General features: G+C 56.1%; 1 protein-coding gene across 1 annotated transcript in view; it reads left to right on the top strand.

The window, feature by feature from the left end:
* The window catches only part of CROCC (ciliary rootlet coiled-coil, rootletin), a 44,903-nt gene that overhangs the window by 4,271 nt on the left and 29,304 nt on the right, over positions 1 to 11,328 (top strand). Inside the window, 10 exon segments of the mRNA XM_007459266.1 lie at positions 2,910 to 3,095; positions 3,195 to 3,278; positions 3,355 to 3,416; positions 3,501 to 3,666; positions 4,320 to 4,426; positions 7,416 to 7,652; positions 8,092 to 8,188; positions 8,980 to 9,063; positions 9,499 to 9,732; positions 10,341 to 10,540. Of these exon segments, the coding sequence (XP_007459328.1) occupies positions 2,910 to 3,095; positions 3,195 to 3,278; positions 3,355 to 3,416; positions 3,501 to 3,666; positions 4,320 to 4,426; positions 7,416 to 7,652; positions 8,092 to 8,188; positions 8,980 to 9,063; positions 9,499 to 9,732; positions 10,341 to 10,540 (1,457 nt within the window).

Raw genomic sequence — 11,328 nt, 5'->3', positions numbered from 1 at the left:
CCCCCCCCCGCCCCCAGTGTCCGTGGCAACCTGGACCGGAATGTCGGGACTGGGGCAGCGGTTGCTAGGGGAGACAGTAAACTTCTTTCATCCCTGGCTTGGTAGCAGCCTCCTTCCCTCTTGAATTACAAGTAAAATTGAAAGGCTGCTTGGTGAGCAGCAAAGTTTGTGGAAAGGGGTGGGGTGTGGCCAGGAGTGGCTTGGGTCTGGCGGTGAGCACTGGAGAAGCGGTGGAGCACCTGGCGGCTGCAGGAAGCCCTCTAAGCCAAGAAGCAGACAGCAGCTGGTTCACACAGATGTGCAAAATGCACACAACACAAGCCACAGTCAGACCCTCCCCACACACCAACACAAACCCACCTCGGGGAGACACTCAGATTCACAGAAGCTGCCCAGACACCGCACAGTCCCACCCACACGCACAGTCACACACCGTGGTATATCCGGCATACCCACACCGCAGACAACACAACATTGTCTCACAGCTCCCGGACACCTACAGCCAGACAAAGGTACACACAAGTGCACAGACGCGTGCAGAGCCCAGCTTCGCTCCCCAGGTCCGCCCACTTGTGACTGTGCGCACAGTCATATAGACACATGGACACACGGGTGCGCATGAAGACGACCCATCGTCCGCAGCACAACGTAGACCTTGGACTGCAGCCGCCACCTCACCTGGTCCCTGTGAAGGCCCAGACCCAGAGACACACAGGGTCCCACATGGAGACAGATGACAAGACGCACCCCACCCACACCCAGGGAAGCGCCCGCATCCATGCACGACACACTCACAGCATCTCGGTGCCACCGTCACCACACGCAGATGTGGATGCTCTGCCCATCACCTGACTTAGGTGGACTTCGTGCAGATACTGGCCACGGGCCTGCAGCACACCCTCCAGGTGGAGACCCCCCGGCACATTGCCTTCTCCTCCACCCTCAGACCGGATCCCCACCCGCATAAGCTGAAGCCCCCAAGCAGCCTCCGTCGGCACAGTCACCCTGCCCAGCACTGCCCCCGGGGGTGGGCGTGGTTTTGCCGAATATTGGCTTCCCTGTGCACCGAGGCCGAACAGAAATACGGAGACAGGGGTTTTGGAGGAAGAGAAGTGGCTTTATTTTTCTGCCAGGCCGAAGGCAAGACACAGCAGGCTAGCGCCTCCAGAACTGTGCCCCCCCTCCTTGGGAATCAGGGAAGATTTTATATGTGGGCCTCGCAGTCCAGGGTATGTGATAAGGATCAGAGTAGTGAAGGTCTTGCATTCTTCCTTTCCTTTGCATTATTTCAAAACAGTCATAGCTGGCGTCAGGTCGCCCAGTCATTGGGGTCCGGCGGTCTGGTAATGGTGTCCCTTTGCCTCGTTCGTTTGCCTCTGGTTTATCAGCTGGTGACCTTGTTTCTGAAATGCAAAAACTATAGGGGGTGATTTGTTATCGAATGTAAGTGCCGGGACAAAGTAAGGTTAGGGATTGAGAGGCAGGGGATGTCACTCGAAGAGCTAGGCGTGATAGGTGCCGAACGTAAATTACGTAGTGTCAGGGAGTGAGGTTAGCTTTGTAAAGTTACTACAAATTAGTGACAGTTCAAGTAAAACGAGAAGTGATGAACTCTTTCAGGCCAGGTGATGTTTCTTCTCCAGCCTGTTCGCTGTGCCCTTTGTTCTCCTTGTTCTCAGGGGAGGGAAAACTTCATTTCTATATTTGCTGCAACAGGGCTGGGGCTGGAGATGCCTCTCAGCTTCGTGGCTCACTGGGTCTCTCCTGCCATACCGCTTAACACAGGCCTGGAGGGCTGACCTGGCCTGGCCCCGTTACTAGCGTGGGTGAGAGTAGCTGCCCCTGCCATTGGCTTCCCTGGGACCCAGTGTGGGTGGGCGTGTGAATACCCTGCCCGGGCTTTTGCAGGCCAGGCACTGGACTGGGCTATCGTGCTGTTGGTTCTCCCTGGGCACTCTCGCTCCTCTGTTGGTCTTGCTTGTCCTCAGCGGCCTCCTCCCTCCTCCCTTCCAAACAGCTGGAGGAGGCTGAGGGGCCCCCTGGGACCAGCGGGTACCTAAGGGTGTTAGGGGGTTCCAGGTTAGCGAGGCAGTCACAGCCGGCAGGCATCCTGCCTCTGCCCCCAGGGTCTGATGATGAAGGGGCTGCAAGCTGCCTGTGGGTAGGGGAAGGGTGGTGACCGCAGAGGCTTCCCATGAGTCGAGGGAGAGGAGGGAGCCCAAGGCTAGGCTGGGCTGAGAGGGCGTTAATAAACCACACCTTATATTAGAACACATGTGCGCACCTCTTACAAACCTGAGTGCTGTGTATGTGGGGAGTGGGGGTGGGGTGAGTTCATCTGTGTCACCTTCGGGGTGTTTTAGGTGGCCTCTGTGTGTTATGTGCGTGCATGTCTCTAAGCTCAGATATGCATATGTGTATTGATGCCTGTGAATGTATTCACGTGTGCTCATGCTGTTAATTCATTAACATTGCTACTGCCACTGTTCTAAAATACAATGGGGAACAAAATCCAGGCTTTTCTGAGCTCACTTAGGGTGGGGGTGGGGAGACAGGGGCATGAATCCAATAATTATCCACCACAGGGGGTTGGGTGTCTTGGAGGAGAGGCTCACGGTGTACCCAGGGCCTTTAAGGTTTACCCCAGGTGCATCTTTGTGTTTTGCATGCACACGTTTGTGGGCCCACCTGCATGTGTCCACGCACACCCAGTCTGTGTATCTGCGCTTGCCCAGTCTGTGTGTCCATGCACAGCTGCATTACCCGTGCACACGTGCATTGCATCCTGGTATTGCCCACATGTGCCTGCAAGGCATTGTGGGTCCAGGTCCAGCCTGGCGCCCCCTGCAGAGGCCTGTGACTGCCTTCCCGGGGGGCCCAGGACTCTCACCCAGGGCCCTTCCCTGCAGCTGGAGCAGGCTGTGCGGCTGGAGTCTGGGGAGCTGGAAACACAGGAGCCCAGGGGGCTGGCACGGCAGAGCGTGGAGCTGCGGAGGCAGCTGCAGGAGGAGCAGGCCTCCTACCGGCGCAAGCTGCAGGCCTACCAGGAGGGCCAGCAGCGGCAGGCCCAGCTCGTGCAGCGGCTGCAGGCCAAGGTCAGGGCCACCCACTCCTGCTCCTGCCCACCCTTGCGCTCACTTGGCCCGGCCCCCGTGCCCCCTGGGGCTGACCAGCCACTCTCCACCCATCCCCAGATCCTCCAGTACAAGAAGAAGACCTCGGAGCTGGAGCAGCAGCTGCTGGAGAGAGCTGCGGAGCTGGGGCAGCAGCGGCTGAGGGTGGGTGCCGGGCTGTGGCAGGGCAGACGCTTCCCTCCACGTTGCCCAGCCTGATGCCCCTGCTTCTCCCACCCAGGCCACAGAGCACAGCCATGACCTAGAGAGCGCCCTCATCCGCCTGGAGGAGGAACAGCAGAGGTGGGACACAGCGGGGGATAGCACGTGGCTGGCAGGGCTGTCCTCTCCGGCCACGCACCCACTGGTCCCTTTTCCCCCACCCAGAAGCGCCAGCCTGGCCCAGGTGAACGTTATGCTCCGAGAGCAGCTGGACCAGGTGAACTCAGCCAACCAGGCTCTGAGTGAGGACATACGCAAGGTGACCAGCGACTGGACACGCAGCCGCCAGGAGCTGGAGCAGCGGGAGGCAGCGTGGAGGCGCGAGGGAGAGGTGGGCACCGGGGAGCTGACCGGAGGGGAACAGCCTATGGGGGAGGGGGAGGGAGGCCGCCGCCCCCTCCCAGCCGCCCGGCCGGCCCGGCGGGGGCGGGGGCTGCAGCGGGAGGGCGGCGATGGGCCGCGGTGCTCGGCACCGGTCGGCCGGCCGGGGTGGGAGGAAGCAATGAATATTCAGAGGGGGAGGGGGAGGGAGGGGGAGGGAGGGCCCTGCTGGTCAGGTGAGCCCTTTAGTAGAGGTAAATGGTTGTCATAATAATAGCCTTGATTAGCACATACCACGTGCCGGTGCCAGGCAGGCGATTTCTCCTCTGTTCCTCATAGTAACCATATGTGGAAAGTGCCATCATCCTCCTTCTAAAGAGAGGTTGAATAGCTGCCCAGTCATGCAGCTGGCTGGCAGCTGGGATGCAAACCTAGGTCCCCAGTGCTTTCTGCCCTTCCTCACTGCTGCTTGCAGTCCGTGGAGGCTTTGAAATCCAGCTCCCGAGCCAGCGGGAGGCTTGAGCTGGTGACCGTACAGCTCCGGCACAGCCCTGTATTGGGGCCCAGAGCCGGCCCACTGGGAGCCTCCGGGGTGGTCAGAGCTGGGGCAGGAAGTGGGCCGGCCCCCGGTCCAGCCCCTCACTCAGCCCCTCTGCCCTCCAGTCTTTCAACGCCTACTTCAGCCACGAGCACAGCCGCCTGCTTCTCCTGTGGAGGCAGGCTGTGGGGGCCCGACGGCTGCTCAGCGAGGTGAAGATGTCCACCGAGAGGTGAGGAGGCCTGGCCGGCGGAGGGGCGGCTTGGGGAGACACTGCAGGAGCCGGGAGACAACCCTGCTTTGCACACAATTCAACTCAACTCAGTTGAACTTCGGTCCGACCCAAAACACGGAGATGCAGAGGCAACTAGTAATAATTAACTCCTACCAAGATCATGGCGGTCACTTAGTATTCACTTAATGTACTTGCTAAATTGGCTATTTATGACCAAATGACTAAGGCTAAATACTAAGTACTATTTGGTATTTACTAAATTTACTGTTTCCTAGTCATTACCAGTAAATAGTAAACGTTTACTAGGTGTTTGCTCTGAGTTAGGTTCTTTGTACATTTTATTTCATCTCATATCCACAGTGTCCCTATGAGGTAGGAACTGGAATGATCCCCATTTTACAGATGAGGACACTGAGGCTCAGAGAGGTAGAGTGACCTTCCCAAGGTCACACAGCAGTAAGTAAGTGGCTGAATCAGGATTTGCAGTTCCTGCTTTTAATCTACTATGATATTCAGCTTCTGCTAACAAGGACCTCGCAACCTCTAGGGAATTCCCTGGCGGTCCAGTGGTTAGGACTCCACACTTTCACTGCCAAGGGCCGGGGTTCAGTCCCTGGTCGGGGAACTAAGATCCCACAAGCCGTGTGGCGTGGCCAAAAATTAAATTAAATTAAATTAAATTAAATTTTTTTTCTTTTTTGGCGGTACGCGGGCCTCTCACTGTTGTGGCCTCTCCCGTTGCGGAGCACAGGCTCGGGACGCGCAGGCTCAGCGGCCATGGCTCACGGGCCCAGCCGCTCTGCAGCATGTGGGATCTTCCCGGACCGGGGCACGAACCTGTGTCCCCTGCATCGGCAGGCGGACTCTCAACCACTGTGCCACCAGGGAAGCCCTAAGCTAAATTTTTTAAAAAAGGAACTTGCAACCTCTAGACTGAGGAAGTGAGTGGTCAGTGACGTGAAAGTGGAACAGAAAGGATGTCCTGGATGCTCAGAAAACTGGGAGGGGTGGAGAAGTCAGAAGAATGCTTCATTGAGGAGGTGGAATTTGCTCTGACCCCAAGGGATGGGCGGGGTTTTAACTGGCAGAGCCGAGGGCACCCCAGGCAGAGCAGCAGAAGCAAAGGCTTGGAGGTGCCAGAAAATGGCAGCCAGTGGGGTTGAAGCAAAAGGCAAGTGAAAGGAGGTCAGGTTGGAAAAGAGCCTCAAAGGCCTCCTGCCACAGGGGACTTGGTCCTGCTTGATCTTTGGGCAGGTGAGGCTGCAGAGGGGAGAGCCTAGAGGCAGGCAGACCAATTTGTTTCCATTTGTGCCTTAAACATTTGTTTGAGCGATGATCTTTTGTTGAGATCATCTACTATTCTCTCAGTATCCAAATTTCCAGTTGACTCATCAGTGTCACTGATGGTGTTTCTTTACTTTTTGTCTTTAAAATTGTTTGAATCAGGATCCATAGATGTTCACAAAGTGTGATTGGTTGATTTGTCTTCTAAGGCTCTTTTATTTGTTCAGGAAACCGGGACAGTTGTCCTTAGAGATTCCCACAGTCTGGATTCTGTGGTGTCCTTTAACACCTTTGTCCCCTGTAAATTGGATGTTGGATTTAAGGCTTGATCAGATTCAGGTTCGGGTTGTTGTGTTTTGCTTTGTTTTGTTTTGACAAGACTTCTTCATAAGCACCATGTGTACTCTGCCATCAGGAGCCTCTGTCTGTGCGTTAGCAGCCCTTGACGCTCAATGCCAAGGTCCAGACATTCGTCAGAGGTTGCAGAATCATGATTGTCTCATTCTGTCACTTTTTCATGTATTAACTGGAATTCTTCTATAATAAGGCACTTCCTCTTCTTACCGTTAGGTACCCAGTGGTACAGTTCATTCAGGAAAGGGGAGGATTTAACCTATTTGATATATTTAAAATACCTAATTTTTAATGGCCTCTCCCGTTGCGGAGCACAGGCTCCGGACGCGCAGGCTCAGCGGCCATGGCTCACAGGCCCAGCTGCTCCGCGCATGTGGGATCTTCTCGGACCCGGGGCACGAACCTGTGTCCCCTGCATCGGCAGGCGGACTCTCAACCACTGTGCCACCAGGGAAGCCCTCAGGCTCATTTGATACAAGCAAATACAGCAGATTGTACATTTTCCCCCCCCAGCCCCCACTTTTCTTTTATACACTCTTGGGAGAATTTCATCTTTGTAGTTCTTTTTTTTTCTTTCGGGCACACTGCGCAGCTTGTGGGAGTTCCCCAACCAGGGACTGAACCCATGTTCCCTGCATTGGAAGCGCAGAGTCCTAACCACTGAACCACCAGGGAGTTCCCTTTTTGCAGTTCTTGAAGATGCTTTGTTCACCCAATAGTTATAGCTGGGAAGTGGTTCCACATCAGGCTCTAAAGAGCTTCCGCATTCGTTTTTCTTGGCTCCAGAGTATTCCATTGAAGGGATGTATCGTGATTTTTTTTATAGCAGCTCCCTGCCGAGTTACCTGGTGGCCTAGTGGTTAGGATTCCAGGCTTTCACTGCCGAGGCCCGCATTCAATTCCTGGTCTGGGAACTGAGATCCTGCAAGCCACGCGGTGGCCAAAAGAAAAAAGAAAAGACTATAGCAGCTCCCTTTCAATAGATATTTAGGTTGCCACCAGTATTTCTTACATGAGCAAGGCTGCAGTGGATCCCCTTATACACAGGTCATTTTCCTTGGGTTGGGGCATATCTGTAGGATAAATTCTGGGTGATGGAGTCAGTGGGTCATAGAACCTATCCATCTATAATTTTCAGAGTTCTTCTAATTGCCCTCTGTGTGGTTACACTCACCCTCCCGCCAGGAGTGTAGGGAGAGCCTGTTTCCCCGCAGCCTCACGTACACTGTGCATTATGTGACTTTTTGTCCCCAGTCTGATAGCGACAAATGGCATCCCACTGTAGTTTTAATTTACACTTGGGAGCCCTCCCCCCGATCCCATCCCCATCCTGTGTTCTCTACACCAGGGACCTGCTGCAGCTGGGAGGGGAGCTGGCCCGGACCTCACGAGCCATCCAGGAGGCGAGCCTGGGGCTGAGCACAGGCCTGCGGCTGGCCGAGAGCCGGGCCGAGGCGTCCCTGGAGAAGCAGGCCCTGCTGCAGGCCCAGCTGGAGGAGCAGCTGCGGGACAAGGTGCTCCAGGAGAAGGACCTGGCCCAGCTGCAGGTGCAGAGCAACCTGGACAAAGCCGGCCTCAGTGCCAGGTGGGCGCCCAGAGGCACCACGCGAGGCAGACCTCCCCACAGAGTGTACGCCCGGAGATACAGGGAGGAGGGGGCATCTGTTCAACAGGGATGGGCCCTTCCCCTGTGTGAGTTCAGCCTGTCTCCCCAGGCACCCCGTTTGGCAGAGGGGGAGACGGAGGTTCACAGGGCTCTTGCCCAGGGCACATCACAAACAGTTCAGCCTCTGCTCCTGAGACCTAGACTAGTCCCAGAGTGTTTTCCCGTGAGATAAAGTGGGTGGCCACCTCCTTCTCATTTAGAGATGAGAAAGGAGAGTGACTTCAGGTCACATGGCAAGGGAGGCGAATCCTAGGGTCCCTGCCTCAGGTTTGGGGAAGCATGAAGGACACAGAGCTGGTGGGTTTGAGGAGAAGCTGGGTGGGTCTCCCATTCACCTGTGCTGCTCCCCTACCTCCAGAGTGACTGAGCTGGCCCTGACAGTCGAGCGCCTTCAGAACCAGAATCTGGAAAAGGATCGGCTCAACAAGGCCCTCACTGAGAAGCTTGAGGCCCTGGTGAGATGCAGGGCAGGGTGGGGGGACCGACCAGATCCATGGACACAGGCTGAGGACTGGGTAGCTTGGGCCAACCCCAAGCATCCCACTCAGACTCAGTTTCACCCCTCATTAATTGAGCACCTAGTGTGTGCCAGCTTTAGTGTGAGCGCCTAGTGGGTACCAGCTTTAGTGGTAAGCACATTCACTTCCTTTATCCCATTTCATCCTCTCAGCAGTTCTGTAGCATGATCCCCATTATACAGATGAAGAACCTGAGGCCCAAGGGGAAATACTTGTCCAGAGTCTCAGAGCCATTAAGCTGGGGAGTCAGGACTTGAACTCATGCCTGTGCCCTGCTAGCCCAGGGCTCTTTCTTTTGGAACTCAGCTGCCTCCTCACCAGAGGGACCCCTCTCAAGGGTATACCTTTCCAGTATACCTACTATGTGCTAGGCTTATTGCCAAGTGCTTCCTGTGTATTATCTCAATTAGTCTTCCCATCAAACTCATGCAGTTCACAGCTGTTACCCTGGGTTGGTCATCCTTCTGTGTGGGGTCTGGCCTGGGTTCTACGTCCAGCTTTCCTCCAATAGGCTGTGTGACTTGGGGCAGGACACCACACCTCTCTGGGCCTGGTGTGTTCAGTGAGGGCACTGGGGCCGCTGTGGGGTCTACCGAGCTGCTGGCCCCTGGGCATGGCCTTCGAGGCCAACTGATTGGTGGTAGTCCCGTGAGGGAGACGAAGGTGGGGTTTCTGACTAGGGCAGAGACCCTGACCCCTCTTTGCCTGTCTCCCCAACACCACTCTAGGAATCCCTGCGGCTCCAGGAGCAGGCGGCCCTGGAGACGGAGGATGGAGAGGGGCTGCAGCAGACCCTGAGGGACCTGGCACAGGTTCGGGAGCCGGGAGAAGCCAGAAGGGGTGGAAACCCTGGGCAGGGCAAGGCCAGGTAGTCCTGGGCCACCACGTCCCCTGGTGGCCTTCAGCTGAACTGCAAGTGGTTGGGGGCCCTGGACACCTAGGCTGCTGTTTAACACCCCTGCTAGCTCCGCCACCCGCTGCCCCCCACCCCGGGGGAGTTCCCCGTTGGAGAGGAGGCACTGCATGTTCCCTGCCCATCTGTGAGAAACGCTGAATCATGTCTTCCCAGTAAATGGGAGGCCTTACCTGGTGGGCTGAGGGCTGTGAGCTAGCGGAGGTGAGAAAGTGCTGCAGGGTTAGGGATGCAGCTAGACATGAGGACCCTGGTGGCCCCACTGCCTCCCGAGGCTTCTTCGCCCAGCTAACACCGCGGCTCCCCTTCTCCTGCCTCCCTAACCCACCCTCAGGCCGTCCTGTCAGACATGGAGAGCGGCGTCCAGTTAAGTGGCTCTGAGGGCACAGCGGCCGCATCGGACGGCAGCCTGCGGGGGCTCTCGGGGGCCCGGACCCCGTCCCCACCGAGGCGCTCCTCACCCGGCCGTGGCCGTTCCCCCCGCCGAGGCCCATCCCCTGCCTGCTCGGACTCCTCCACACTAGCCCTGATTCACTCCGCTCTGCACAAGCGTCAGCTGCAGGTCCAGGTAAGAAGGGGCCTGAGTGTCCTGGGGCGGAGCTCAAGTCCAGCGGGGAGGGGCTTGGGCAACCTTGGTCGGAGCCGGGGTCTTAGGGGAGGGGCCTGAGCATTCAGGCTAGAGTCAGAGGCTTGAGAAACGGCAACTGAGTCAGGACCCGTGGAGGTGGCTGAGAGCACTGGAGGAATCTGAGTAGAGTGGGAGGGGCTTGAGCAGCTGGGGGTGGAGCCCGGGGTGGAGTAAGAGGCCTGGTATATAGGAAGGGAGATGGGGTTCCCACACAAAGCCAGAGAGCCTTGGTGTGTGTTTGGGGGGGGTGGGCGTCAGAAGTCGGGGAGGGGAAGGAGTGTGCTTGGCGGTTTGTCTGGTGTCCTGGGGACTTAGGTTGCCTGGGACCCCAGGGAGATGGAGGCTCAGAGGCCTTGCAGAGGTCTCAGAAGGCTGGTGAGGGTACGATGCAGGGGAGTAGAAACTGAGTCTGGGGGTGTAGCTCCACTCTCCTGCCCCAGGCCTGGACCCAGGCCTAGGCCGCAGCGTAGGCTGGCGTGCATCGTGCAGAGAGCGGGGAGGGTGCTTCACAGGGCTCCCCTACACTCAGTGATTCCCATATGCCACAGGACATGCGGGGGCGCTATGAGGCCAGCCAGGACCTCCTGGGCACCCTGCGGAAGCAGCTTAGTGACAGCGAGGGGGAGCGCCGTGCCCTTGAGGAACGGCTACAGCGTCTTCGGGATGAGACCGACGGGGCCACCCAGGCCCAGGAGGATGCGCAGCGCGAGGCCCAGCGCCTGCGCAGTGCCGTCGACCTCCTGAACAGGTGCCTGGAGGTCAGAGGTGGGGAGCCCAGAGAATAAGTCAGTGTCTGGGCCTAATGCCAGCCAGAACCTGTGAACATGCGGATTTGCACTAATATGGTCATAACTAGCGGCATGTGTCTGTTCAAATGTAAATTAAGTAAACATTTACAAATGTAAATGTTTGCATTAGCTACATTTCAAGTGCTAACAAGTAGGACATATGACTATAAAACATTTCCATCATCTCCAAGAGCCATATTGACACTGTTATTCTTGACTCTGTCTCTCGGAGATTTTGGAGGCAAGAAATTATCCACCCTTAGCTGCCTGGTTGTTTTTGATTTTTTGGGTGCTTTTTTTTGGTTTTTCTCTTTGTAAATGTAACAACATAATAAAAAGTTTGAAAAATGGAGGGGAAATAAAAAGATGGGACCTCCTCGCAGCTTCCCCTGCTCATCCTAACCCCTGTTAATGCACTGGCTTTGCTTCCGGTTGTGTTTCCTGGCAGTCAGTTTGCAAACCTTTCCAGTATACCTACTATGTGCTAGGCTTATTGCCAAGTGCTTCCTGTGTATTATCTCAATTAGTCTTCCCATCAAACTCATGCAGTTCACAACTGTTACTGTCCTGAGGTTGAGAGACTTGTCCAAGGTCACACAGCGACGTGGCTGGGGTAGGAATTGGGATTCAGGTCCATCTGACAGCAAAACCAGTGCTTCCCACGCCTTGGAAGGAAAGGGGCTTTTTATGTAGTTGCATTCCCAGCGAACACTTCTTCTTTTTTTTTTTTTTTTTTTTTTTTTTTTTT

Source organism: Lipotes vexillifer, unplaced genomic scaffold (assembly GCF_000442215.2).
Source record: "Lipotes vexillifer unplaced genomic scaffold, Lipotes_vexillifer_v1.1 scaffold496, whole genome shotgun sequence".
NCBI classification, from domain to species: Eukaryota; Metazoa; Chordata; class Mammalia; order Artiodactyla; family Lipotidae; genus Lipotes; species Lipotes vexillifer.
The sequence above is the reverse complement of the archived record's forward strand: the minus strand, read 5'-3'. Positions and strand labels throughout refer to the sequence as shown.